Source organism: Glycine max, chromosome 11 (genome assembly GCF_000004515.6).
Source record: "Glycine max cultivar Williams 82 chromosome 11, Glycine_max_v4.0, whole genome shotgun sequence".
Taxonomy (NCBI): Eukaryota; Viridiplantae; Streptophyta; class Magnoliopsida; order Fabales; family Fabaceae; genus Glycine; species Glycine max.
This window is the reverse complement of record NC_038247.2, coordinates 15943977-15971375: the sequence shown is the minus strand read 5'-3', so window position 1 is coordinate 15971375 and position 27399 is coordinate 15943977. Positions and strand designations below refer to the sequence as shown.

The window sequence follows — 27399 nt, the reverse complement described above, 5'->3', positions numbered from 1 at the left end:
TCTGTTGACTAAGATCTATCAGATCAATCTCATACAGATTGTTGTGTTATCTAACACTAAAGAAAGACTTGTCATCTTCTGTCTTAACTATATACTTTTCTTTGTTGAAGGAAACAATATAACCACTATCACAAAATTGGCTTATGCTAAGCACGTTATACTTTAGACCTTCAACGTATAAGACATTGTCTATGGAGGCTAGAGAGGGAATCAATTTTTACCTATACTAGAGATCTTTCCCTTACCTATGCCTCCAAAGATAAATGGTCCTCCTTCATGTGGCTTTAGGTATAGAACATAGACCTTTCCACCGTCATGTGTCATGAGCATCCACTATACAGGTATCAGCTTAAGCCCTGACTTTTTCCTACCAAGGATAGCTGCAACAAACATAATTTGGACTTCATGGAATCTCAAGATGCCTAACAATTCATCCCATCCAAGATTTTTCATATCTCTTGCTTCTTGGATGGCTTTGTTCTTGGGTTCCCATACCTTAGGGAAGTTGTCTAACACCTTCAAGTTTATCTGAGCCTTGGACTATGTTTGTCCAAGGGATTCCAAATTGTATAGAAGGACTTTAAGTCTTCTAAACATGTCATATGCAAACTCTTTATCCTTCATGGTGAAGCTTTCATAATGTTTGGTTAGAGTCACGACTTTCCTTAGTCTAACATCTTTAGTGCCTTGATAGTTTATGCTTAATGACTCCTAGATCTTTTTAGTAGTTCTTAGTCTATAAATATTGTTGTACTCATTTTTGGATAGGAAACATGTAAGAGTATATATGAATTTTGTGTTAAGCTCCATAATGGTTAAATCGTCATCTATTCATTCAGCTTCAGGTATAGGAATGGGAATATCCTTATTCATGATAATAAGTTATTCTATACTGGGTGGACTTGATGTATATCTCTATTTTGTCCTTCCATTAATGGTAGTCTTATTCAGCGAAGCCAGGTGGCCTTGTGAGAGATATTCCCTTAGTGATAAACTGATGTTAGTTATCTGCCATCTGGATCTTTTCCTCTATACATTGTTAAGTGCTCAACCTTGCTTAGAGGCTAAACTCTAATACCAAATTATAGAAACAAATAACACAAGGAGAGGGGGGTGTGAATGTATGTATACATGATTTTGATGATGTCAAAAGAAGAATCAAACAAGGCTCATTTTGCTTCAAGATTAATATAAGATTGTTTCAACAAACAAAGCCTTGATTCAATATTTCTTCAAGATCAAGCCTTGCATCACAATGAAAGGTTTCAAGTCATTCAAGGCACATGTAATCGATTACCAATACATGTAATCGATTACCAATGGTTTGAAAGTGTGTAATCGATTACACATCATATGTAATCGATTACCAGAGACTCTGAACGTTGGGAATTCAAATTTTAAATGAAGGGTCACAACTGTTCAAGAAAAACAACTGTGTAATCGATTACACTAATTCTGTAATCGATTACCAGAGAGGATTTTCAAGGAATATCGCCAACAGTCACATCTTATCATTTAGATTTTGAATGGCCATCAAAGGCCGATATATATGTGTGACTTGGGACGAAATTGAAGAGAGAGTTTTGCTTGGCAAAAATGTCTTATCCTCTCAAAAGACAATGAGAGAGATTTCAAAAGAACTTCATTGTCAAATGCTCTCTCAAAATAAATCCTTGGCCAAACACTTGCAAAATCTATAAGGATTCTTACATGATCTTCATTCTAATATTCTTCTCTTGAAGAGAGAATTCTTCTTCCATTCTTCTTATTCAATGAGATTGATTAAGAGACTGTGAGTCTCTTGTTGTAAAGCATCTGAACACAAGGGATGGGTTGTCCCTGTGTGGTTTAGACTTTGTAATGGATTTTACAAAGATAGTGGAAATCTCAAGTGGGTTGCTTGAGTACTGGACGTAGGCACAAGGGTGTGGCCGAACCAGTATAAAACTATGTTTGCATTCTTTCTTCCCTGATCTCATTTATTTTATTGCAATCAATTTTGCCTTGCATGTTTAAAGAACATTATTAAATTGATTGTTGTTGCTTCTTATGCATTCTAAGTCTATCCCTCTTAAGTTATTGAGGCCACATGGTCTAACAGGGGGGGTGTTAAATTGTGTTTTTATAAATTTAAAACTTTTCTACATACTGAAAACACATTTATTGTCTAATGCAGATAAACCTAAAACCACTAAGAAAGATTTTGATTCAGACTTTATCAGACGATGAGAAAAATAATTTTCTTTATAAAACTAAATAAGATATAAGATCTAAAAAAAAATTCAAAACCCTTTGTTAGTTCAACCAACAAGAAAGCACATAAAGAATTATATTGGTTCGTCTCAAACATGAGACTATGTCCAGTTCTTGACAACTACCGAGTTTTTACTAACTTATCAAAGTTACAAGTATTGTTCACTATCACTTATGCCTCTTACACTTGCAAGCTCTATCCTAAGCTTGACTTAAACCCAATATTATTTGTCCTATCAAGTTATTGTTGGCTCTAAAAAAAATCAACAAGGTTTGTTAGAAGATTACACATTGACTAAATATGTGATTGTCTTATAGATGGATATATCACTCAAAACACTCAACACTTTTAGTCTTTTCTCTCAAGGTACACAAGGTGTTTTGAGAGCTTAGTATCTTTACTAGAATTTACAGAAAGCTCTACAAGAAAGAATAATTTGTGTTGATGATTCGTGTCTTATTTCTTCAAAACTTCTATGTATAGTCTTGATCTCCAAGTATCTGTTGTCTCACAATGTTTGGATTCTTCACTTTATTTTTCATCTGAATTCTTGAGTCTATTGGAGCATTTAATGCTTGCATAAATGCACATTCTTTCTTTATGCAAAGTTCATGCTGATAGGTTAGTGTATCTTATACTTCAATAGAGAAATCACTTCTTTCATCATAGCAAGTCTGCAACAACATAGTGTGCCTTTTGACGAGAATTAACGTCTTTCAAACTGTGGACTTCTTCATTTATTTTTCATAGAACTTGGACAGATCCTAGGAGAATATTTTTTGCATGAAAGAATCTCAAAAACAAAGTATTAAATAAAGGTTTTAAATACATTACTTCAATATTATATCAAATCATCTTATGAATGCATCGTCTGAAACTTCAGACGCACGAATAGAAATTATGATCTAATAGCATATCAGATACAACTTTTATCACTTGTATTTATTTACATTTAATCAAAATAATTAAGAGTCATGATTCATTTTTAAGACATAAATGTCTTTTGATTTAACAAATAACCTAATAGATGAACCAAAACAACTAATTGATAAACTAGAGAAGCAAATGTTACAATTAAAAATCAGGGAACCGAAATCGTAAATTTGAAAACTAAGGTGACAAGAATGTTACAATTTAAACTATTTTTCTTTTCCATTCATGAATGCACTATACCAAACAAGCGTTCCTCATTTTTATCTTTGCATAATTAAGGTTGTGTTTGGTAGGGGAAAAAATAAAAGGAGGAAAAGTAGGTAGATGAGAAAAAAAAGATAAATAAATGAGAAATAAAGTGAAAAAATAAATTGTTTGATTGGAGAGAAATAGAGTGAAAGTATCTGAACTAAAGTTATTTGATAGATAAAAAATAAAAAAAGAAAAATTATTATTATATTATTATTTATATTATACTAATAAGAACAAGTACATAAGAAAAGTTGTAGATACTAACTTAATCGTTTGATGCTATTTTACCGTTCGTTTATTTTTCGTTTTCTTCACTAGTTTCTCAGAAATTTTTATATGTGGGCCCACATTTTTTTTAGATTTCCTTACTATTTGACACCTTCCTAAACCATAAAAAGTGCATGATTTCGTACATTTCGTCACTCTTCTTTGCTCCCATGCACAATTTGTTGATACCAAACTCATCGGAAAAATGTGTTTGGAATAGTATCACATTTATAATGACTTGCATTTTTAGAGAAACCAACATGTTTGCTGATTCTTTTGCAAAATATTGTTTACCCTTAGTTTATGATTTTTTTTATGTTATTGCTGAATTTGCTATAAATTTCCTTTTAGATGATATTAACTCCCATTATGAGAATTAGTTTATCGGTGTCTTAGCCTTTTTGCCAATTCGGGAAAAAACATTTACTCTCTACCATCGAGGCAAAAGCTAACTCTCATCTCAATAGCTTCTTATTTTCACGTTTTTTGGGATGTGGAACCAAACATCCACTAATTTCGTTGTGGCTAACAGTAGGTTTAAAACACCTTCAATAATAATTGATTGATTAGACCTTAATTTCTGAGATAATTGATATTTATGTACTGATGAATGTCTTATAATTACACACTCATCCTTTGTGACGTGATTGATATTTATGAACCCAAAATCTAGAGCGTCTATCTTCCAACATCGTACTCCCAAAATTTTGATGGATCAGCCGTAGCATGCGCAGTCAGTAATCAACGATCTTGTCCTATGATTCTATGTGTGGAAAATATATGGTCTACTTATACAGTTATACTCCATTATCTATATACATATTTTCCACGTTTTACACGAGTTATAAAATTACAACTCAACTTCAAAAGCTGTAGTCTTAAAGCCCAGTTATTATAACTAATAATCACTATGATTTTGTTGATATTGATTTGTAGGTTGGTAGGGTCATGTTGAGTTGAATGAACTATCTGAAGATCCAAGTGAAATGGTGGGAATTGAATAGCGCTGTCACTTCAAATCACGTTTCTCGGCGACCTTGACAAATATCTTATCTCATGCTGTCATGCACACACACACACTGTTGGAACTTTTTGAATGTTGATAATGAAAAAGAGATTTAAACAAAATATTAATGAATCAATATACTATTTTACTAAAACCCACGGTGGGATTATATTAAGAATACTCACTGATATTTTTTATATACTTTTGAATAAAATATGTTTTCTACTTCAAAATATTTCAAATTTTAATTTTAACTTCTATAAAAAATTAAATATGTTTTTGATCTTTGTATTTATCAAACATGATATAGTTTTAGTCCCAAATACTAAAAGCAGACGTTTTTATTAAAATGTAATGTAAGTATGGATTTTTTCTCTCCAAATAATTTAGCAGATACTATGTTTTGTTTTTCTTCTTTAACCTATATATTAATTTTGATTAACATAAATGGCTTTTGAGAGGAAAAACATAAATGACTTTTCATTCACAAATCTGCGAGAGCGGCAATAAAATAACGTTACTGATAATGACTTAATGAGGATCCTTTTCAACAACAAGGACATTGAGAGATATACGTGTTGTCTAGACAATCAGAATGGATCCATTCGTTTGAGGAAAAAAAAAACATTGAAAACATGAGAAATAAACAATTAAAAAATATCAGATTCATATTTTTATATTCTATTTTAATTCAATTTTTTTTTCAGTCTACCGAATGAATCATATATGTTTTTTAGATCATGTCAGTATATGATTTTAGTCTCGTATGATAACCATAAACATAAACACATATTTTTATTAAAATACAAATATAAAAAGTTTTAGATTTTTCTAGAAACTAAAATTAATGTTTTGAGAAGTAAAAAATATATTTTTCTGACACTTTGTTTTGTTTTTTCAACAGTATAAGTATACTGATTAACATTAGTAACTTACTTTCTAAAAAAACATTAATAACTTACATATATGTAATTTAGATTATTAGTATGTGGCTTGAATTGTTTATTAGAAACTAAAAAGTAAAAACACGGCTTTCTACTAAAATATAAGCACTAACTAAAAATGTATTAAAATTTTCTAGAAACTTAAATTAATATTTCAAAAAATAAAAACATATTTTATCAAGATCAACATCAATGACTTTTCAGTCGCAAATGTGGGACAACAGTAAAATGACGTAACTGATGACGATGATCCTTTCAACAACTGGGATATTAGATATATGTGTAACTTAGATAACAATATATTTGCCTGTCAGAACCAAAAAACCAATCAAAACAGGTTTTTATATATCCATACTAGTTGTCTCGTTAGAATGAAACACCGACTGGGTTTGTTTGAAAAATCGGATTCAGTGGATTTTATTCTCTCCTTTTAATTTTTTTTTTTCATTATATCAAAGTGGCGTGAGACTTTTTGATCTCTCATGTGGTGGCGAAAATCAAACAAGCTGATCACTATTATTATGACCAGTTCTGCAGTAGTATATAATCTAAATAAACATATCCTAATTGTGATGGGTTTATTTAAGTGTTTTAATTTCGGCATATTAAACCCATCATATATAATTAATTAGGGACACACAAGCCAACGGTTAACACAAAATGATAATAACTTGTGTTGATTAGGTAGTTTAAGATTTGAATAATCTATGGGTATGAAATAAATTATTTTGAGAGAGAAATATCTATCTTATATGCATTTAGATCTCTAATAAAGATTAATCACTATTTAAAAAAAAAAAAACTAATTGGTTCTACCAATTCCATGTTCAGAAAAAAATAAAAACATATAAATTATATATATATATATATATATATATATATGACATTGTATTTCCGTTGTCGATAAATCATAACAGAAAATTGTCATTAATTCACATTGGTCATGGTCTTGCATTCTTGCCTATAGGGTCATGGAGATTAACAAATTGATGTCCTAATAAAGTTAATTTCATTATTTTATGGGAATGAGAATTTTATGTGTCTATAAATGTATGTATGTAAAGGTAGATAGTCTAAAAAGTTGACACAGTAGTATAAAATTACACTATATTTAGATAAGTGTAAAATTTTCTTAAATTAATGACAATTACGCAATGTGAGAAAGATTAGTTTTTAATCCATTAGAGGTGAGGAACACTTACCTAGGAAAAAAAATGTAGAGGCAGGTGCGTTGCATGCATAATTTGCTGCTATGAAATTTCCTAAAAGACTTTTTTGTTTGCTCGACAGTTTCTTCAAAGACTTAGCAACTATATATAACCTGCATACGTAATTTGCTTATAAGAAATTTCTTCAAAGACTTTTTTTTTTTTGCTTACAATTTCTTCAAAGACTTAGCAACTATACAACATAATACTAGGTAATTGTTTTTTTTTAAAAAAAAAGAAATGGGTCCATGTCTTCATTTTGATTTGATTACCCGGTGTCAGGTCTCAACACGGACTGGTAAATTGTTAGACCATCCACGGATAGGTTGTTCCTGCATCCTTTTTGGGATTTTTTTTTTTTGGTCATTTTCGAAACCAAAATCTATAAAATCCGAAATATAAAATTTCATTGAGGAAGTCAAAAAAAGGGGTGCAGAAAATAACAGTCTACTAATATCACATGCCTGAAGAATTCCCAATATATGTAGAAGAATAATCGCACAAGTCACTAACAATTAACAAAGTAAGACTAAAATTTTTAATTAGCAATCCAATGCCCAAACATTTTCCCCTTTCTGTTGCAAAAATTAATAATCCGAATCCGAATCAAGAACAAAATTCAAAAAATGAATGCACTTGGAACTCGTAAGGCCGACCCATATTTGAGGGGAAACATCCACAGCAAACAGCGATTTCATCGAATAAAATTACTTCTTGCACCTCCATTGCCTTTAATTTTTTTAAAGAAAACTCCAAAACTACCCTTCGAACATAATTGTTATTTAATTATTTTCCAAAAAGATAAATCTAGAACACATATTATGGAGCCTTTTGAAAAATAAAATTCGGATATACTTTTTTGATAATTACGGTCCCGATAGCTTAATCCAAAATAATCAAAAAGTAATTTCAGATTTTCTTTTTGAGAAGGCTCCATAATTTTTATTTGTTCCGAATGGTTCAATCTGGAAGAAATATTATTTTAATTTTTTATGTTATGGATTTATCATTCTAGGATACTAGTATTTACTATGGTTATTGATTCATTTTTCTGGAAAAGGTTCCCAATATGCTACAACTTTGGATCACGCAATCCAGAATAGAGCTATCATTCATATGGATCTTGTGATCCAAAAAACTAAATCACAGGCCATTGGATAAGGGTGTCCAGAACATGCAAATCCAAACTAAATCACATGAAAAATCTTAAATTGTGTTAAGAGTGCACTGATTAGCAAGTGTTGTGGAGTGGGATCTTAAAATCTATACATAGGAGATATATCATATTTGCGAGGAAGAAAGGGACAAGGAGGTGAGAGTACAAGAAACACTGAAGGGCATTTTTGTCAATTTAATTTGTTTTAAAATTCTCAAGAGGCGCAGGAGGTAATTTATAGGGTGCAGGAAGCAATTGCCTCAACTTCAAAATTGGAAATGGCCCATATGTGAAAAATGGTAGACAACAGAAGAAGTGTGGTTGAGAAGGCTAGAAGAGTAGCTATTGTTAAAAAAAGGAAATAAAAGGAGAAGAAACCTACAAAAGTATAAGACTTGCCTCAACTCTAAAATAGCTGAAATACGTTTTCCTCCTCTAATGAAAAGTTAAAATAAAAATATTCAGATAAAAAAGTTGTTTTAGGCTTTCAGTAGCCAATATAAAATTAATCGATATATTGAACATGGATAACTATTAACTCATGATAGATTTTTCCTAATGTTAAGTTATTACTTGAAAGTAACATGTTGAACTACGTAATTGTAATAAATACAATGTCAAATGAGTTAGAGTCACTGTATTATCGTCCAAATGTAATGTTAAATGAATAAGGATTCTCACATTTTACTAGAAGAGCGTGGGTAAAGAAGCTACTTTGGAAGTGTTTGAATAGGTTTTCGTTTTCTTATTTGGGATATGAGTACTTTGTCAAGTAAGTCTATGGAGGTGATAATCACCTTGCACAAAAATCACCCAATCCCAAGAAGACTTCAAACAACAGGGGATTTTCTAAGGATAAATTTTATCCAATCCTTTATGTCTGTATTGTTAGGTGGCCTATCACCTATGGATGCTCTGTCATCAGGCGGGTTGTGTGAGGTTTTCTAATTGAAAAGAGAAGTGTGTAAGTAAAGAGAGGTACTGAATACAGCAACTGCCCAAAACTAAGAGTAAGCCCAATCATATATCATGGTGGGAATTCACAAACAAAACAAAAAAAATAAACTATTGCGGGTTAAAATGTTCCGTTTTATAAAAGGTTGTATTTGTGAAGTATAAACCCATATTTTCACACGATCAAAACCCTCGCGCTCTCTATTCGCATCTGAATTCTCAGTCGCTTCTCGAACCCTACTTCTTCCGCGGTCTCTCTCTCTCTCTCTCTCTCTCTCTTCATTTTTCTGTGTATTTTAACTACTTCGTGCATTTTAATTCTCGTTGTTCTCTTCGTTCGCAAAGTTCCTTTCCACTCTGCATTGCATCAACTTCGCATTTCAAATCGTGTGTTTTTTCCTTCTTCCATTTCTCACCTTCGCATAAATCCATGCTTCTTTCTGTTGTCCGAGCCAACCCCATTGTTTATTTTTTGGTTAGGACGGTGTGAATGGATACGTAGACATTAGTTTTACTAAGATTTATGAACTCGTTAGTTAATAGAACTAAGAATTGCATTTGCAGTGCTTAACCTAGGACCAGACATAACTGATTAACGTTTTATTCAGTTCTTTTGGTAGATTTGTGCTATATTGTAGCTTGATGGTAGATTGTGATCTGGGAAAAATCACTGTTTTTATAGGTAGCTTTAGTAAGTGTAAACTGAGTGATATATATTATGAGAGGAGTGGTTTATTGTGAAAGGTGAAAGCAACAAACAATGTAATCAAGCCCTATATATATGTATAGGGCAGTGCCTCCTCAGGGTGAGGGGGCCTCTGCCTCCATTTTTTGATACGCGATACTGTTAATATTATTTTCAATTTGGCTTGCCCACCTTAGTACATTAGTCTAGCTCTTCCTTACTTTGTATAGAGTGTAGATGTAGATACTTTTTCTTTGATTGATTATTGAGAGGATATGTTTCTCTATTCAGGTGATTGCATTTGAATTCCTGTAATGGCGGTGAGTTACTTGCTACTAAATTTGATATTTTTCTTTCATTACTCCTTTTATTTTTCCCTTCATCTGAGGATTTCTTTTGTGGTGAATGCTATAGATTGATAATATTTTTAAACATGAAGCCAGTGAAGAAAAAGGAGAGCGGGCCAGAATGGTGAGCTTGTTATGCTTTTATGTTTTGGTTTGGTTTGGTTTGTTATGATTGATATACTACTTCTGATCTGTATCAGCAAATATTACCATGAACTATTCTTTTTGAGTCTGGGGAAAGTTGGTTAACTTTATCTATGTGTGTTTTATGATTTGGTCTTGTTCAGGCTTCTTTTGTTGGAGCCATGGCTATTGCTGACTTGGTGAAGACAACCTTGGGGCCAAAGGGAATGGTAAAATCTCTTCTTCACTCATTACTGTATGTGGTGGTGATAAATGATTTTATTTTCTACTCATAACTAATTCATATATCTTGGATGTGATAACTGCAGGATAAAATTTTGCAGTCAACAGGTAGAGGACGTGAAGTTACTGTCACTAATGATGGTGCTACAATCTTGAAGTCCCTCCATATTGATAACCCAGCTGCTAAAGTCCTTGTTGGTATCCTTATAATTTTTTATTGTTGTGTTGAAAGCAGCTTATAATTTTTGGAGCTTGGAAAGAGCTAATGTGAAATGCCTATTCATGTTATTAAAAGGGTTTGAAAGTAATGAAAATCAATAGATTTTAACCGTGGAAAACTCAACACTGATTCCAAAGCAAAAGGTCTAGGTTTTGAATTTTCTAAAGTAGATGACAAACTTAGTTCCATTCCATAACAACCTAAACCAAATTGATGTCTGTTTGGAGCAAAAACCAAAATATATGTTACGATTTTGGATAGATTAAAGGCCACTACTAACCTATGGAACCTGCAATTTTAAAAGACACAGACAAAGATGCTTTTATCTTCTATCAAAATCCACAAAAAGAGATGCAAAAGTGCTTTGTTGCAGTTCATCACTGAATGGAACTTAACTATGAAGCACAGACTCTGACTCTGACACCAGACATGACACAGACATGGACACTTCGACACGACTAATGTCTAAAATATAGGACACATGATATTGCATACACCCACAAAGAGAGAGATTCTAATAAAATGAAATATGAGTAACATATAACCAAATATTTAAATTGATGGTATATTCATCTTTTTAAACCAACCTTCTATGTTTTTTCAAGTGTTTGAGTTGTGTAAAGGTGTCTTCTTAATTGTCTAAGCCAACAAAAAATCATTTTTAAATTGAAAACCTAATAAGAAGTGTTGGGCAAGTGTTGAACAAGTGTCGGTGTCCAAAATGTGTCTGACATACAACACTTCAAACAAGGGAAGTGTCCGTGCTTCATAGGAACTCAACAATTTGATGCAGCATAAGTGAAGAAAAGCAGAAAAGGCTCTTCAAATTTCTCAAAATAGTAATTCCAGAACTCCTTCTACCTGAGAACCATATAAAGTAGATAGCCTTGGAACATCTGTAAGTATAGGAGAGTGGCTTAACAAAAATGGCTTTGGATCATGCCTCCAACTGGGGGATTTAGGTAATTAAGATACAAATCTTGTGTTTAGCCAGATCCAATAAGACATAGCTTTACTATCATTTCAAGAAGAATTTGAATTCTGTTTACTTACTAGACATTGCCGGTAGTCCATAATGAAAGCATCGATGTTGTTAAATGGTGCCACCACTGCTGCCATGGCAGAATGGTGTGGTGGAATTGTTGCCAACTGCCATGGGCAATTTGTGAAGGGAGGCCCGCTCTGGTGGCACCATAGGCTGCAATGACATGTTATAAGGTGGAATTTTGGCCTTCCGCCATTGATAACACTGGAAACACAGTTTAAGAGTAGACATTCACAACTTTTCAACCATGCCTTTGTTTAGGCTGGTCTTCAAAAGTAACATTCAAGTTCAATGTGTAAACTGGCCTTACTGGCTCCCTGAGTCCTGATAGTACATATGCAATGAATTTGTGCTTACTCATTGGTTAGGATGTGGGCTTTTTGTTCAAATGCTTCAGCATCTTTCAGGCAACATTAATCTTGGATTTGACAAGAAGTTTTTGGATAACTTAGCTAATGGTAATGCTACTTGTTTATCTTTGAGGTGACTAGCAGTTTGTAACCTGCAATTGCTTAATACCCATCCAGAATAGTGCTAGTGTTTGTGCATCCTAGGTTGTCAAACTCTAGATGTAAACTTGTGTAGCTTCCGTAGACTCAACTCATAGAATTGGCTTGTAAACTCTTTGTAAAGTTGTAAGAGTTTACCTAATGTGAAAAACAATATTAAAAAACTTGTTAATGACATATGCTCAACAAGATATTAACACCACAATAATTTAACATTTAAACTTGATAATAAAGAAAAATAACAAGCTAAAATGATAAAGTCAGGTAGTACATTAGTACTAAATAAGATCAAACTACGTAAATGACCGAATCATATATAAATTAATAAATACATAAGTTACTAAAGTGAAAACATTTAAATAAGAAACTAATTTCTTCAAATCCATTGAAGCCTTGGTAAAATACTTTTATTGTGTGGTCAATGGGTGGCAAAAAATACATTGGAATCCAAATTTGCTTCTTGATTCGAGAGTTTATGTGAGTTTACACGAGTTTACCCAGAAAAATCTGATGGAGTTAACTCGTTTTATCTTCCTAGAATCATAAAATTGTAGGAGTCTTAGAGTTAACTTGAGAGTTTGACAAGTATGGACGCGTTGGTAATGCTGCTGCCTTTTGACTTATAGTTCACAGGTTCAAATCTTGGAAAAAACTTCTCTACTTTTGGGGGTTTTGGGTGGGGGTAAGGTTGTGTATATACCTGATCCAGATCCCACTAGGTGGGAGCCTTGTGTACTTGGTCACTGTTTTTAATACCCGTCCAGTTATTAATAAGAGCATTGGTGTGGATTTTTCTTTGCATGTTTAAATCATAAGATAACCATCCTTAATGCAAGTTAGACATATCAAAAGTACAAGATGATGAGGTTGGGGATGGAACTACCTCAGTTGTTGTATTGGCTGGTGAACTTTTAAGGGAGGCAGAAAAGCTGGTTGCAGCCAAGATTCATCCTATGACAATAATATCAGGTTCATTTCTTTGTTTTTCATCAATGGTCCAACTGCCCTTATGATGCAAATTTTGTTGTGTTTTCATATCGACAAATTTTCTACTTTCAACTTTATTGATTCAATTTGTGAATACGAGGCAGTTTACCCATTAAGTAATTATACTGGATAGGAAAGCAACACCTTCCTTATTCTGCATCATCCATTTTTAATATGCATTTTAAATAGCACGTATTCCTTTGGTGTCTAGCATCTTTGAATGTTCCTTTGAAGCTAGTGAATGTAAAACATACTTTCTGTTAAAATTTTAATCATTCTGGCTTTCTAATTAAATTAAGGATCAATTGTGAATGGTTGTGATTGAGAGGTAGTAATAAAAGTAATCAGTGAAATAATCTCCATTCTCATTCTTTTGTTTTCTTTCAAACTTCCAATGCTGCCTGATCTTTACTTAGTTTTTTCCCCATTGTTTTTAGGTTTCCGAATGGCAGCAGAGTGTGCTCGTAATGCTTTGTTGGAGAAGGTTGTGGACAACAAAGCAGATTCTGGTATTGTTGTTTCTCCCCCCTTTTGGATACGGATTTTTCAGGGTTGTATCATTGTTCTGTAACCTTTTAATACATTGCTATTACTATTATTTAATACATTAATTTATTTTATTGTCCAGAGAAATTCAGGTCAGACTTATTGAACATTGCAATGACTACTTTGAGCTCCAAGATTCTCTCACAGGACAAGGATCATTTTGCAAAATTAGCTGTGGATGCTGTAATGAGACTAAAGGTGAACTGTGCCTATCCTACATAATGCCAGTTTTCAATTTTGGTAGATTTAGGTAGTAGCATCTCCGCTGTTTGCCAAGTTTTCACCTTTAGACACCAGATTCAATCTTGATCTATATATTTTTCTTCATACTTGGCTTAAAAACTTACTTAAAAGTATGTTATTAGGAAGTTAGATTACAAAAAACTTGTATATGAATATGATCTGACAGTTTTATAATAGTTTTTTACAGTATGAATGTGGCTATTCAAATTTCTTCCAATTCATAAATAACAATGAACTAAATTTTTTTAAGATGATTTCATAATAGTTAGTTTGGAATACTTTGAAAAGACTCAGAAATAATTGGTTGAAACTTTTTCTGGGTTATGGCTGTTTTTCATTTGGAGAAGTGAATTTTTCCCTTTCTAAATAAAGTAGGAAGTGTTCTTTAGTTGACTTGTTAAGTTGTAATATAGTTATTCAATTTTTTTTACTCTGCAGACTATGCAAACAGATATTATTATTTGTCAAAGGATTTTTTTTATTAGTTTGAGCTATATTGTGATTAAGTTAACTATGTCTTTTCATGTTTTCATTTTCTTGTATCTAGCTTTTTAATGATGTGTTTCAAATGCAGGGAAGCACTAATTTAGAATCTATCCAGATTATAAAGAAACCTGGAGGCTCATTAATGGATTCATTCTTAGATGAAGGGTAATATTGCTGAAAAGTTAGATTATTTTGCAGTTTGCGAATAGGAATACTTCAACTTGTTTACTGAATCCTGGTGTATCTTTTTATAGAGTTGCAGAGACAGTTTTCAAGCCATTTAAATAAAGTCAAATGTTTATAAAAATTTTCAACTTCTATACACTTTCCTGCATAATGACGGATTTTGTTTTAATAATCTTGTTATTTATTTTTCAAGCATTGCTTATCATTTTATTACTCTGGGTAAAAAGTAAGCTTTCTTTCTGTTTTTAATTTTTTGATCAGATTCATTCTTGACAAGAAAATTGGTATTGGACAACCCAAGCGGATAGAGAATGCAAAGATACTGGTGGCAAACACTGCCATGGACACAGACAAAGTGAAGATATATGGTGCACGTGTTCGTGTTGATTCTATGGCTAGAGTTGCTCAAATTGAAACAGCAGAGAAAGAGAAAATGAGAGAAAAGGTGCAGAAGATAATAGGTCATGGTATCAACTGTTTTGTTAACAGACAGTTGATTTACAATTTTCCAGAGGAGCTCTTTGCTGATGCGGGAATATTGGCTATTGAACATGCTGATTTTGATGGTATTGAGCGTCTGGCTTTGGTAACTGGTGGTGAAATTGCATCAACCTTTGACAATCCTGAGTCTGTTAAGCTTGGGCATTGTGACCTTATTGAGGAGATTATGATTGGCGAGGATAAACTGATTCATTTTTCTGGTGTTGCTATGGGGCAGGCATGTACAATAGTTCTGAGAGGGGCTAGGTACTTGTTACTCATTTATTATTTAAAACCCCTTTCCAGTGTTCGTATACTTAGGCATTTTATTGTTAATAACATATTACGTCAAATCTTTTTTTTGTCAGCTGAAGTTTGATATTTTAGCAGTAGGATTTGTTTTTAATGTTTTGTTCGATTCAAGTATAATCACTACCTATTCATAGTGGATTATGTTACTACATTTTTTGCTGTTTCCATGCTGATTTAATGAAATTTCAGATCTAGAATCCTGTATATATTTACTTTCAGAATATCGGATATGGTTATTGAGCCCAATGATTTGACTTCTGAGTGCTTGAATTTTGAATGTTACTTATGCATGTCTTCATGACTTCATGACTTCATGTATGCTCATAGCATCATACTGAGTTAGTTTATGCCTTTTAATCTTTATGTAGTCCTGTCCAATTTTTTTGATTGTTTCAATTGATGCATTGTGAGCTGGACATGTGTTGGAGTGCTTTCTTTGCATGGGTAGACATCTTTTTTTTCAACAAACTGGAATGAATGTTTTTTTTTCATTTGCTCTTTAAGTATGACATATCTACTTTTGTTTCAGCCACCATGTTCTTGATGAGGCTGAAAGGTCATTGCATGATGCCTTGTGCGTGCTATCTCAGACTGTCAATGACAGTAGAGTGTTGCTTGGAGGTGGGTGGCCTGAGATGGTGATGGCAAAAGAAGTTGATGCGTTGGCTAAGAAAACTCCTGGAAAGAAGTCTCTTGCTATTGAGGCATTCTCCCGTGCACTCTTGGCTATTCCAACGATCATTGCTGATAATGCTGGTTTGGACAGTGCTGAGTTGATTTCTCAACTCCGGGCAGAGCATCAGAAGGAGGGCTGTACTTCTGGAATTGATGTTATTTCTGGCTCTGTAAGTACTGAAACTAGAACTGTGAATTTATTTGAGTGGGCATCGTTTTTGAATTGCTACATCTGGATGTATGATATTGCCACATTTCCTTTTTCTCTTGGGTTGGCTGTTACGAGGTGCAGTCTTGCAGGAATATCTTCATAAGTTTTTTGATTTAATTTGTAATGTTTTATTGTTGTCTATATGTAGGTAGCTGATCCTTTTATGCTTTTAATTAAATTTCCCATATATATGTCTTTTCTTTACATCCCTGGTGGACATTTTCATCCTGGTTACGTGCCTAATGCTATGTGCGTGTATAACTGATTAGTAGGAGCAGGCTTTTACTATGGTTTGTTAGTCTTGGAAAAGTATCCTGTGCTCTTTCTATTTTCTGTTTGGCTAACTTACTTTGACCCATGTTGTATTTCTGGTAGGTTGGAGACATGGCTGAACGCGGAATATCTGAAGCATTCAAAGTCAAGCAAGCTGTATTGCTATCTTCAACAGAGGCAGCTGAGATGATCCTTAGAGTTGATGAAATCATCACTTGTGCTCCAAGGAGGAGAGAAGACAGAATGTAAAATATGAGGGTCCTTCTTTGGATGCTTGGGGTGCCATGGCATTTTCTTGCGTAGTTTTACGAGTTCTGTGATATTTATATGGTGGTTGTGATTGGAAGAACTGGTTGTAATGTTAAAAAATTGTTAGATCAATTTTGATTTGTTTTGGAACCCAGTCGCATGCCAGTGAATTGGGGTGGGTGGCAGGGTCAGGTTGGTGGAGAAATTTTACGTAGAACCATTTGTTCCTACCCTGCAATTAGAGTTAATTATGTCTATTTGAATTTAAAGACATGATCTTTTACTTCATTCTTCAATGAAGATATCTTGAGATTTTTCGTTAACCTGCGTCTTTAAAGATTCTTCCATCCTTTACAAATAATTTAGAAATATCGGCTCTGCCTTTTATGTATGTAGACGGGTTCTATCGTGCACTACCCAAACTTGTTTCGCACTTTGTGAAACTTATTTTTCCCCTCTATTCCAGTTTTTCCCTTTTATCTTTAATTTTTTATTTTTCATTTCCTATTCTCCACACTTTTATCAGTTTTGCTGAGGAGTATTGCTTCAAGTACAGCCGCACATTGGAGCCACCGGAATCACCTTATACTGTTGTGTCCTTTTCTCTTCCTTCCTCTTGTTCTCTTATTTCCATGCTTCCCCTCTTCTCTTACCTTCTTTGCAGGTGATGATGATGAGGTAGTTGTGGCTCATTGTTGATGATGACTTCTTGAGTGTGACGATGACAGGTTTTAGGTCTTCGATGTGTCGCTATTGACCATGACTTTTGCATTTACAATTGTGATCTCTTTTGCGAGATTTTTTAGTGCAACTTTCCATCCAATACATCATTTTGCATTTTCGATTTTTTTTTATAGATCTATAATTTGAAATCTGGTCTTGATTCTATGTTTAGATTTATGTGGAGGTGGTGATGCATGGTGGCGTTATCATCGTGGCTAGCATGTTTGGTTGTGGGATAAGGGGAGGAGAGGTGGGAGGGCCCCCAGAAATTGCTTTTCAAAGCAGCGTGCGGTGGTGAGATGAGGGAAAGAAAAAAAAAATGAATTTTGATGGTTATGGGGGGTTAATCATCAGTGAAGGTGGAGACAATTGAGAATTAAAACATAAATCAGGACTAAATTTGATATGCCATTGTAGAAAATGGGGAATTAGATTTGCTATGTAATTCATTTTTAGATTTCCCATTGTTCTTCTTTGGGATATGCTATGTAATTCTCTTTTTTGGATAGCCCATAATGGTCATCATTTAGGTTGGCAGATTGACCAAGTTGATCAAGTTCTCTTCAACAATCATCAATTTGATCTTTGAACTGTCTCCTAAGATTTCTATTGCATGAATTCATCTCATCTGTGCAAGCTTGGATTCTTTAAGGGAAGTCACCTTGAGCATCTTGTCCATCCATGTTGAACAATGCCTACGAGTTCAAGTTCTGGGAGCCATGAATTTTTGAAGCGAAAAGGTTTGTTGGTGTGTCTCTTTCTTCAAGCATCTAAGTGGATAACAATGGGAGAGTGATCATATTTTGAAGATATTCCATTCAACAACTTGAAGTTGAGGAACAAATTGATCCATTCAAGAGTTGTCAAGCTATGATATAATTTCCCCTCAACAACATCATATTTTCCATGTCTCCTAGCCCAGGTGTACTGGTATCCTTCCGTTAGGAGATCCTGCAAATTACAATCAATGATAGCTTATTTGAAACCATTTATAAGCCACGTAGGATGATCCACCAAACCAATTTTGTCTTCATTGGAAAGCAAATCATTGATGTCTCCAAAGATGCACCAAGGGAGGGAAGTGTTGGTTGCCAGAGATTGAAAGAAGTTCCAAGAATCCTTTCTTCTTTCTCTTTTAGGAAAATGATAGAAGCCTATTAATCTCCAAGTTGGAAAGCATGCTTGATGAACTTGGACATTAATGAAATTGGAAGAGAAGTTAAGAAGATGGCATTGAAAAGGATTTCTCCAAAGAGCTAACCCTCCACTTCTATCGCTAACATCTACGACGAAGTAAGTTAAAATCAAGTTGAGTTTTTATTTCTTCAATGTGTTTGGATTGAACTTGGGTTTGACATAAGAAAATCATTTCAATGTAATAGTTCTGGACTAGGTCTTAGAGGGTAGGAATTGCACTCGAGTTGTCTAAGTCCCGACAGTTCCAACTAAGGGGCATTATCCTCTCCAAGTTTGGGCTCACATTCGTGATTTGGCTCCTTTCCGCATGCGTTTTACTTCTTTACAGGCATTACTGACTCTTTAATTAGGGGCAGATCCACATCAGGTGTTCAAGGAAAATTACGTTGTCTAGCTATAGCAATTACAGTCTATTGCATTTGGCTGTCTAGGAACAAGCTGATTTTTGAAGATTATCAATTTTCTGTAATGGAGGTTACTAGCAAGATTAAGTTTCTTATGTATAGACAAGCGCACCTGTTGCATTTGTTTTAGCATCTTGATATAGGTCTTCTTGTTTTAGGAAGATTTTTGATTTTCTTTAACTGCGGGATATGTCCCGTTTATTATTGTATCATTTTGGGTTTAATATAATTTATATTTTTTCCAAAAAAAAAAAAGATGGGGCATTATCCTTGGCAGGCCTGGTTGCTAGGGCCTTGGAATTAGGGTTAAGGTTTGATGTAGGTTGGAGAGTTGCTTCCATATGGTTGTTCATATAGGTTAAAGTGCTTTTATGTTTTGAAATTGGTTTTTTATGTATCTTAACACAAGTTGATGATGAGAATAGGATGGGAAATTATTGCCAATCAAAATATAGGTTAAAGTGCTTTTATGTGGAGGCATAGGCGGTTTCAAGGCCCGGCTACCCTGGGCAATTGCCCAGGCTCTGGCCCAAATTCATTTGGTAAAAAAAAAAAGGTAAAAATTAAAAGAAAAATATTAAAGAAAGGGCAAGAAATTGAAAGGGCAAAACAATTGTAAGAGTTAAAAATTAAAAGGGCAAAAATATAGGTAACAGAAACAAAAGAAGTAAAGCTTCGTCACCGCAACACTGTAGAAACCTTAAAGCTTCCGCCATCGACACCTACTGGTTCTTTTCCGACTACCGCCTTCCCCTTTTTTTTCGGTTAGTAATTGTTTAATTTCAACTGATTGTGGTTTTAAATTGAAACAATTAACACAAAGGTAGCAGAGAAGAAGAAGAAGAAAAATTTGGGTTTATTTGCACCGCCTAGTAGTAGCAGACACAGAGAAGAAGAAAAATTTGGGTTTGTCTTTGAAAGGTTAAATATTTTATGTTATATAGAAGTACTAACATTGTGAAAATGGGTCCCATATTTTTCAAGTTTATCTAAAATCTCATATGGTGAAATTATAATATTGTATCATACTGATAACTTCAATAAATTTCATTATAAAAAATATTTACTTTATAATATATTTTGTCATTTTGTGTGCTGCTAAGTGTCAGATTAAGCTACTACACAACAAGATTCATTGGTTATAAAAGTTTTATTGATAAGTCAAACTAAAGTGTGTATCTAGTAATATTATAAGCATATAGTATTATTTATAATAGCAGTAAAAAGATCTTTTACAGTGGAATCATACCACTTGTAAATTTGTTTATTGATAGATAAATTATCTATAATAAAGGTTTCTTTTGGTTATCTAATTTTATTAGTTTCTATAATGGTGTTTAATTGAATATAATATAATGCTTGTTCCTACTCTTTATAAATCATAAGAGATTACTTTTATTTTGAAAAACTATTCTTATTTAAATTTTGATTCTTATGATTTTAATTGTTAATTGAGTATTAACTTAAGATCATTTAATTTCAGAGATGAGGAGATTTTTGGTTGATAGAGCAAGTATTGAGAATGTGAATGTTGTACAACAAGAAGCCGAATTAGAACCGCCACCTAATGTGGTTAATGAGTTTAACCCAAATGAGATTGTGCGTGATCCAGGTCATAGGAAACAAATTAATGAGTATGCTCCGGATATTCAAGATCAAGTGAGGAGGGCATATATATTGAAGGGTCCAATGCAACCACATTTGCCAAGCTTTCCTCGTACTCCATTTGGAAGTGTTTCTAGAGCATTTAGTAAATCATGGTATAAGAATTACACATGGTTAGAATACAGTGAGATCAAGGATGCAGCTTATTGTTTTTATTGCTTTCTCTTTAAGCAACCCGGGAGGGCCGAACACTTTGGTTTTGAAGTCTTCACTAAAAGCGGATATAGAGATTGGAAGCATGCATCTCAAGGCTTGAAAGATCATGTTGGTAGTCATAATAGTTTGCACAACTCATGTGTCAAGCACTACGATGATTATAATAATCAAAGACAAAGTGTGGCAAGTAAGTTTGCTAAAGCAACCAAGGAATCAGAAGAATTGTATAAGATTCGTTTGACTTGTTCTTTAGATTGTTCAAGATATCTCATAGCACAAGGCATGGCTTTCCGTGGCCATGATGAATCCTCTACTTCGCTAAATAAGGGCAATTTTAGAGAGATGGTAGATTGGGTAAAATCTCAGAATGAACAAGTGAGGGATGCTTTTGACCGTGGTGGAAAAAATTGCACAATGACTTGCGGTGACATTCAAAAGGAGCTTGCAACGTGTTGTGCACATGAAGTTACCAAGGTGATTATGGAAGAGCTTGGTTATAGACAATTCTCCGTGCTTATTGACGAGTCACGTGATATATCCGTCAAAGAGCAAATGGCGGTGATGTTGAGGTTAGTAGTTGTATTTTCCAATTTCCAATTTTCATTACCTATTATTCTCTATGCCGCCAAGTAAACTGGTTGAATTTGTTTTAGGTTTTTGAATGACAAAGGGAATGTTGTGGAACGATTTATTGCTCTACATCATGTCACAGATACTTCATCTAAGTCATTAAAGGATGCTCTTTATGGTATTCTTGATAAGTACACATTATCTATTTCAAGGATACGAGGGCAAGGATATGATGGAGCTTCAAATATGAGAGGTGAATTTAATGGTTTGCAAAGAAAAATTCTAGATGAAAATCCTTATGCTTTCTATGTCCATTGTTATGCTCACCGTTTGCAATTGGTTGTTGTGTCTGTTACTAGTAGTTGCTCATCTATTCATGATTTCTTTGAGTACATCACCTTGATTGTGAATACAACAAGTGCATCTTGTAAGAGGAGGGATGCTTTGACAGAGGCACAACACAAAGATATTTTAAATAAACTTGAGAGTGGTGAGATATCTAGAGGAAGGGGCTTACACCAATCATCTAGTCTCACTAGACCCGGGGATACTAGATGGGGTTCACATCATACTACATTGCTTCGTTTGGATCAAATGTGGTCCTCCGTGTTAAAGGTGCTTAGTATGGTTGATGAAGATGGATGTGGACCATCTCAAGCAGCAGGTTTGATAGAAAAAATGGAGAGCTTTAAATTTGCTTTTATTTTGAGGTTAATGTTAAAGTTGTTTGGTATCACAAACGAGCTTTCAAATATATTGCAAAGAAAAGATCTTAATATTGTGAATGCCATGGAATTAGTTGATGTTGTCAAAGCTCGGTTGGGCACAATGAGAGAGTGGCTGGAATAATTTTTTTGCCGATGTCCAAGGATTTTGTGTTGCTAAAAGTATTCTGGTACCAAATATGGATGACGAAATACCAGTTCGGGGTCGTTCAAGAGCAGAAGGGAGGACTATCACTAATCTTCATCATTACCGTGCAGAGATTTTTTATGTTGCTATTGATAAAATATGTGTGGAGATGGATCACCGCTTTAGTGAAGGAAGTAACATTATACTTGATTGCTTCTCATGTCTTGACCCCAAGAACTCTTTCTCCAAGTTTGATGTTGATAAGCTTGCTCGTCTTGCTGATATTTATCATGCAGACTTTTCTGATGATGACCGAGGAACAATTAGGGATCAACTTGAAACTTATGTGCTTCAAGTGAGAAGAAATGCTTCCTTTTCCACTTGTGAAGATGTTCAAAGTTTGGCTATGAAGATGGTTCAAACTGAGAAACATTTGGTATTTCCATTGGTTTATAAACTTATTGAGCTAGCTTTGATATTGCCGGTGTCGACAGCGTCCGTTGAAAGAGCTTTTTCAGCAATGAAGATTATCAAGTCTAAATTGCACAATAAGATCAACGATGTGTGGTTCAATGACTTGATGGTATGTTACACCGAGCGGGAGATATTCAAGTCACTTGATGATATTGATATTATTCGAACATTTACCGCAAAGAAGTCTCGGAAAGGACACTTGCCTCGTAATTTTATTTAACCCGCTATTGTAAGATTATGTTTATCTCTTTTATTTTAAACTATATTTTTGTTGACAAAATGACGACTCTCTTTTATTTTGATTGATTACTATTTACATATTATATACAATGTGAATTTGCTATCTTTAAATTTTTGACCAGGCTTTATAATTTTTCTGGCTCCGCCACTGTGTGGAGGTTAACATGCATTAACATTCCTAGTATTCAAGAGAATTGAATCTAATGCTTCAAATTTGATACTCTATTTCTAACTTTTCCAAATTTATAATTATTGAATCCTTGATCTTTAAATTTAGATTTCATTTAGGATGATTGCAAGTTTTTGGTTTTTAATTTTAAAATAAAATGTGTTCGATTTTGTTCAATTTTAAAACATTTTCCTTTATTAAAATTGATATTCTTTTTTATTTTTAATTTCCTCATTTGCCTCACCTTATCTCTTGTATAGTAACTAATGTCCCACATGACACAAAAAATAACTTTGTGTCTTGTGGTGGGAGTATGTGTTGGCTTGATGTTTGTGGCGACGTATAGAGTAGGTATGTTTTGGTGTGATTGAGTCATGTATGTTCAATTGGCATGTTATATTCATAGGTATGACATGCTATATTCATAGGTATAATAAGAAGCCTTGTCAAATAGAGATTTTTTCTTTTGACCATTTTTTGATTGTTAATATGACAAATAAGGACTGCTATTACAAAGAGTACTACTTACTTGACGGTAAAATATCAATTGTTTGTTAAATTTTGTGAATTACGTGAAAGTAGGATACTCTAAATTTGAGAGTTCAAAAGTTTTATAAAACTCTTGATGAAAAAAAAATGAATGAAAAATTCTGCTGAATTGAATGGGATCCATGAATACAAAAAATAGCAAAAATTCTTGATTTCTCAATATCTCTCTCACTTTTAAAATCTAAAATTTGAATTGATGTCCTTTCATCGAATCCTTCTAATTGCATTTATTTATCCAAAAAATTTCTCCGATCTTTGGTGGCAGCCTATAGAGTAGGTGTGTTTTGTTCTGGTTTGAGTCGTGTATGTTTAACTGGGATGGAATGCTAAATAATAGTTGGAGTTAGTTAAGCTTTTGAAGCCACAAAATGAAGGACTATAATTCACTAATAAATATGTCTCCTTAACGTTGGAAGTGATCACAATTGTCAATTGGCATGATTGCATTTTGTTAAGTGAGATAACTGCTAGCCGGTGTTTAGTGGTCGTTTGCTATTACTCATTACGATGGAAAAAGAAACCACTGATCAAATAGCATCAACTCCACTTTTGGTTATAATTTTATAAATTTACAAGAATTTAACAAATACACCTAAGATCTTGATGAAATTTCATTAAGCCACTGACTAAAATTTCCGTCTTCATAGATTTATTTATCCTGCAATTCAAGTTTTTTAAAACTCTAAAAGTAGTTAATACGTAAGTTCATAAAAGACTGAATTTAACTGGAGATAAAATATACCAAAGACAACCAAAGTTTATAGGAATGGAAGGGTAGATTATATTTATTTGCTCTCTTCATTTCTAAGCTTTGGTTGGTGCAGTGTTTTATTTTTCTTTAAAAACTTTGATTGTTTTACAATACCAAGATGTAACTATGTATTTCCAGCAATACCTTACATATAGTAGAATGATTAAAAGGATTACCTATAAAACTTTAATTCTTACAAGATATTTGTAATGGAATATCAGTACTATTTCTTAGTGACATTTTCATTGAAAAAGAACACCATTCTATCAAAAGGCTGTACATGGGACATGTGCTTGATACTATTGATATTTCTGACAAATTTAAAGAACAAAATATCAATAATTATAAATTAGAATAAGTTATACATAAAGTAATTGAAAACAATATAAAAATTTATAGAATGATAAATAAAAATACTTTATTCTAAATCTATATAAATTAAATATTTCTTAATTTGTGTAAAATATCAATAATTACAAATTAAAATAAGTTATAAATAAAGCATTTTTTTATTAGTTATACTACTAGTACTTTATATTGATCGCATAAATTTTACTCTCTCTGAATTTAAATATAAATAAAAAAATTATTTCACATTAACTAAGAAAATTGTTTAAAAATATTTAATTACATCAATCTTAATTTAAAATAAGTTATTTTCCTAAATCATCTTTTATTGGAATTTGATATAAAAAAGAGTAATTAAAATTAAAAATCCTATTAAATAAAATATATTTTAGATACAGACTAATTAAATAGAATAAAATTAATTAAAATTTGATTATATTTTTATTTGGCATATATTCAAATCTGAAGGGAGAATAAACAAGGAAAGTACTTTATATTGATTGCATAATTTTGGCATTCGTGTCATCAAATTGTTCATAGAGATTTTCAAACTAACATTTAAGATTAAGTGGTTGATCATTAATGAGCATATCTTATGGTTCGAAATATCGAAGTTAGGTTTGTGAACTTCAATTATTTGCATGCATTAATATTTCCCTACCTAGACCCTACTATATTTAGGACATAGACTCTTTTATTTAATTGACCAGATCTAGAAAATTTAGTGCCCAAGTTTTTTTTTTAACTTTTTTATTTTATTTTGAGGGAAATAGTTGACTCAGTTAAAGACAAAAAAAAGACATTAGCATTAAAAATTGCATTATGTTTCTAAAATTAACCTTTATGGTGTGTTTGCTTTTTAACAGAGAAATAATATTAAAGAAAAAATTTGTACTTTTTTTGGAATGTACACTTTTTATACTTTACCTTAATTAAAAAATCTCTTTTATTTTTTATTATCTAAACCAAACACTCCCTTAGATAATTGGTATTAATTATTATAGTTCTGATTTTTATTACAATGCCCGACTTAAAATTGTGGTTTAATCTTTGTTATAATGTTCAATCTAAAAACTTTTCTGCATTAATTTTTTTCTTCATAAAGATACTCTTAATTAAAGTCAGTTATAAAATAGTGAGAGAAACATAACCAGTTAAATTTATTAGTTTTGTTTATGTAAGTAATTTTGGGAAAAAATATCAAGATAAATGTAATGTTATCAAAACATTAACTAATTTTCTTAATCATGATAAATTAGTTAATTGGACCTTATACTCCCATCATCTCATTATACTTTTGTCTTATTATAATTGTAGTGTAAAAAAAAATTATCCTAAAATATTTGTTATTTTAGGTTTTCAATGTAACATTAATTATGTTTTGACACATATATTTCTTGTAATGTTAATGGTGGACAACAAAATCTATAAATAATTTAATATTGATATAAGATTAATTTTATAAAATTATTATTTTCTTTCATCTATTTATTATTATTTTTAATTTGTATAAAACAACCTAGGATAACTATGATTTAAGATGGATGGAGTAATTGTTGTCATGGGTTATTTTAGATAGATAAAAAAATAATAAAAGAAAATAACAATTTTACAAGAATAATCCTATCATCATTAATTTACTCCCTTTGTCCCTCATTATAAAAGACCATTACAACTCATTTACATCTCTTACCAAAAGTAGATATTGCATTAAATTTGTCAATTATTTGTATTTCAAAATTATCCTTTTACTCTCTCTCTATTTACTTACTTATTTCTTGTTAATGCTTTGGGGATAGAATAATTAAATAAACATATATAAGAAAAAATAATTAATGCATTTAGAGATTAAAAAAGAGTTTTATAAAAATGAACAAACAAATTTTTAAAAATGATCTTATAATTAAGGATAGATGGAGTATTTTTAGTTTTTGTTGTCTATCATTAATATTATAAGTGATATAATTGGAAAAAAATAAATAATATTACATTAAAAAAGCTAAAATAATAATTATTTTGAAACTTTTTTTTCCGGACGATTATTCCGAAACAAAGAAAATATTAATAAGGATCGGATGTATAATTTTTTCCACTTAATTACTTTTCACTGCGTGGAAAGAGAATGACTATGAAATTATCTCCATCGATCCTTTTAACAGAGGGAAATAAATATATTTACAAAATTTATTATTTAATGATTCAAAATTAAAAAGTAATTAAGATATTTTGATTAAAAAGTAATCAATGCAATCTTATAAAAAAAAATAGAAATATTTTTTTTGAAATAATCTTGTATATAGAAACAAAGATAATCTTTCAATAAATCTTTTTTTACTATTGTATAAAACGTATTAAATAAAAAATAAATACATTTAATATTTTAGAAATGTTATATTCATATATTCATATATAGAAATACATTCTATAAAGTGGTAGAGAGATCTATAAAGATATGTCATTTCTTGTGAACTAATAATTTGATATATTAATTGTTTTAAAAGTTATAT

General features: G+C 32.2%; 1 protein-coding gene and 1 pseudogene across 2 annotated transcripts; both read left to right on the top strand.

Annotated features, from left to right (window-relative positions):
• Positions 1-9101: 9101 nt before the first annotated feature.
• Positions 9102-17117, top strand: LOC100794780 (T-complex protein 1 subunit beta). 2 transcript variants are annotated; one of them, XM_003538085.5, is made up of 12 exons: positions 9102-9225; positions 9951-9979; positions 10074-10130; positions 10294-10359; positions 10459-10570; positions 12987-13115; positions 13571-13642; positions 13762-13877; positions 14497-14573; positions 14856-15341; positions 15916-16231; positions 16648-17117. In XM_003538085.5, exons 2-12 carry the CDS (start codon positions 9974-9976, stop codon positions 16792-16794), a joined length of 1584 nt encoding a protein of 527 aa, XP_003538133.1. In that variant the 5' UTR covers positions 9102-9225; positions 9951-9973; the 3' UTR covers positions 16795-17117. The 2 variants fall into 2 exon arrangements, with proteins under 2 accessions (XP_003538133.1, XP_014619619.1); XM_014764133.3 differs by lacking the exon at positions 9102-9225 and adding an exon at positions 9249-9361.
• A 3486-nt stretch (positions 17118-20603) lies between these two features.
• Positions 20604-23114, top strand: LOC100790577 (zinc finger MYM-type protein 1-like; annotated as a pseudogene).
• The last annotated feature ends 4285 nt before the right edge of the window (positions 23115-27399 follow it).

What these genes read in the sequence shown, in the direction of transcription:
- LOC100794780 (XM_003538085.5), top strand. An exon ending in CCTTGGGGCCAAAGGGAATG is followed by an intron (nt 10,360 to 10,458) that starts GTAAAATCTCTT and finishes TGATAACTGCAG; the next exon opens with GATAAAATTTTGCAGTCAAC. An exon ending in ATGCTGTAATGAGACTAAAG is followed by an intron (nt 13,878 to 14,496) that starts GTGAACTGTGCC and finishes TTTCAAATGCAG; the next exon opens with GGAAGCACTAATTTAGAATC.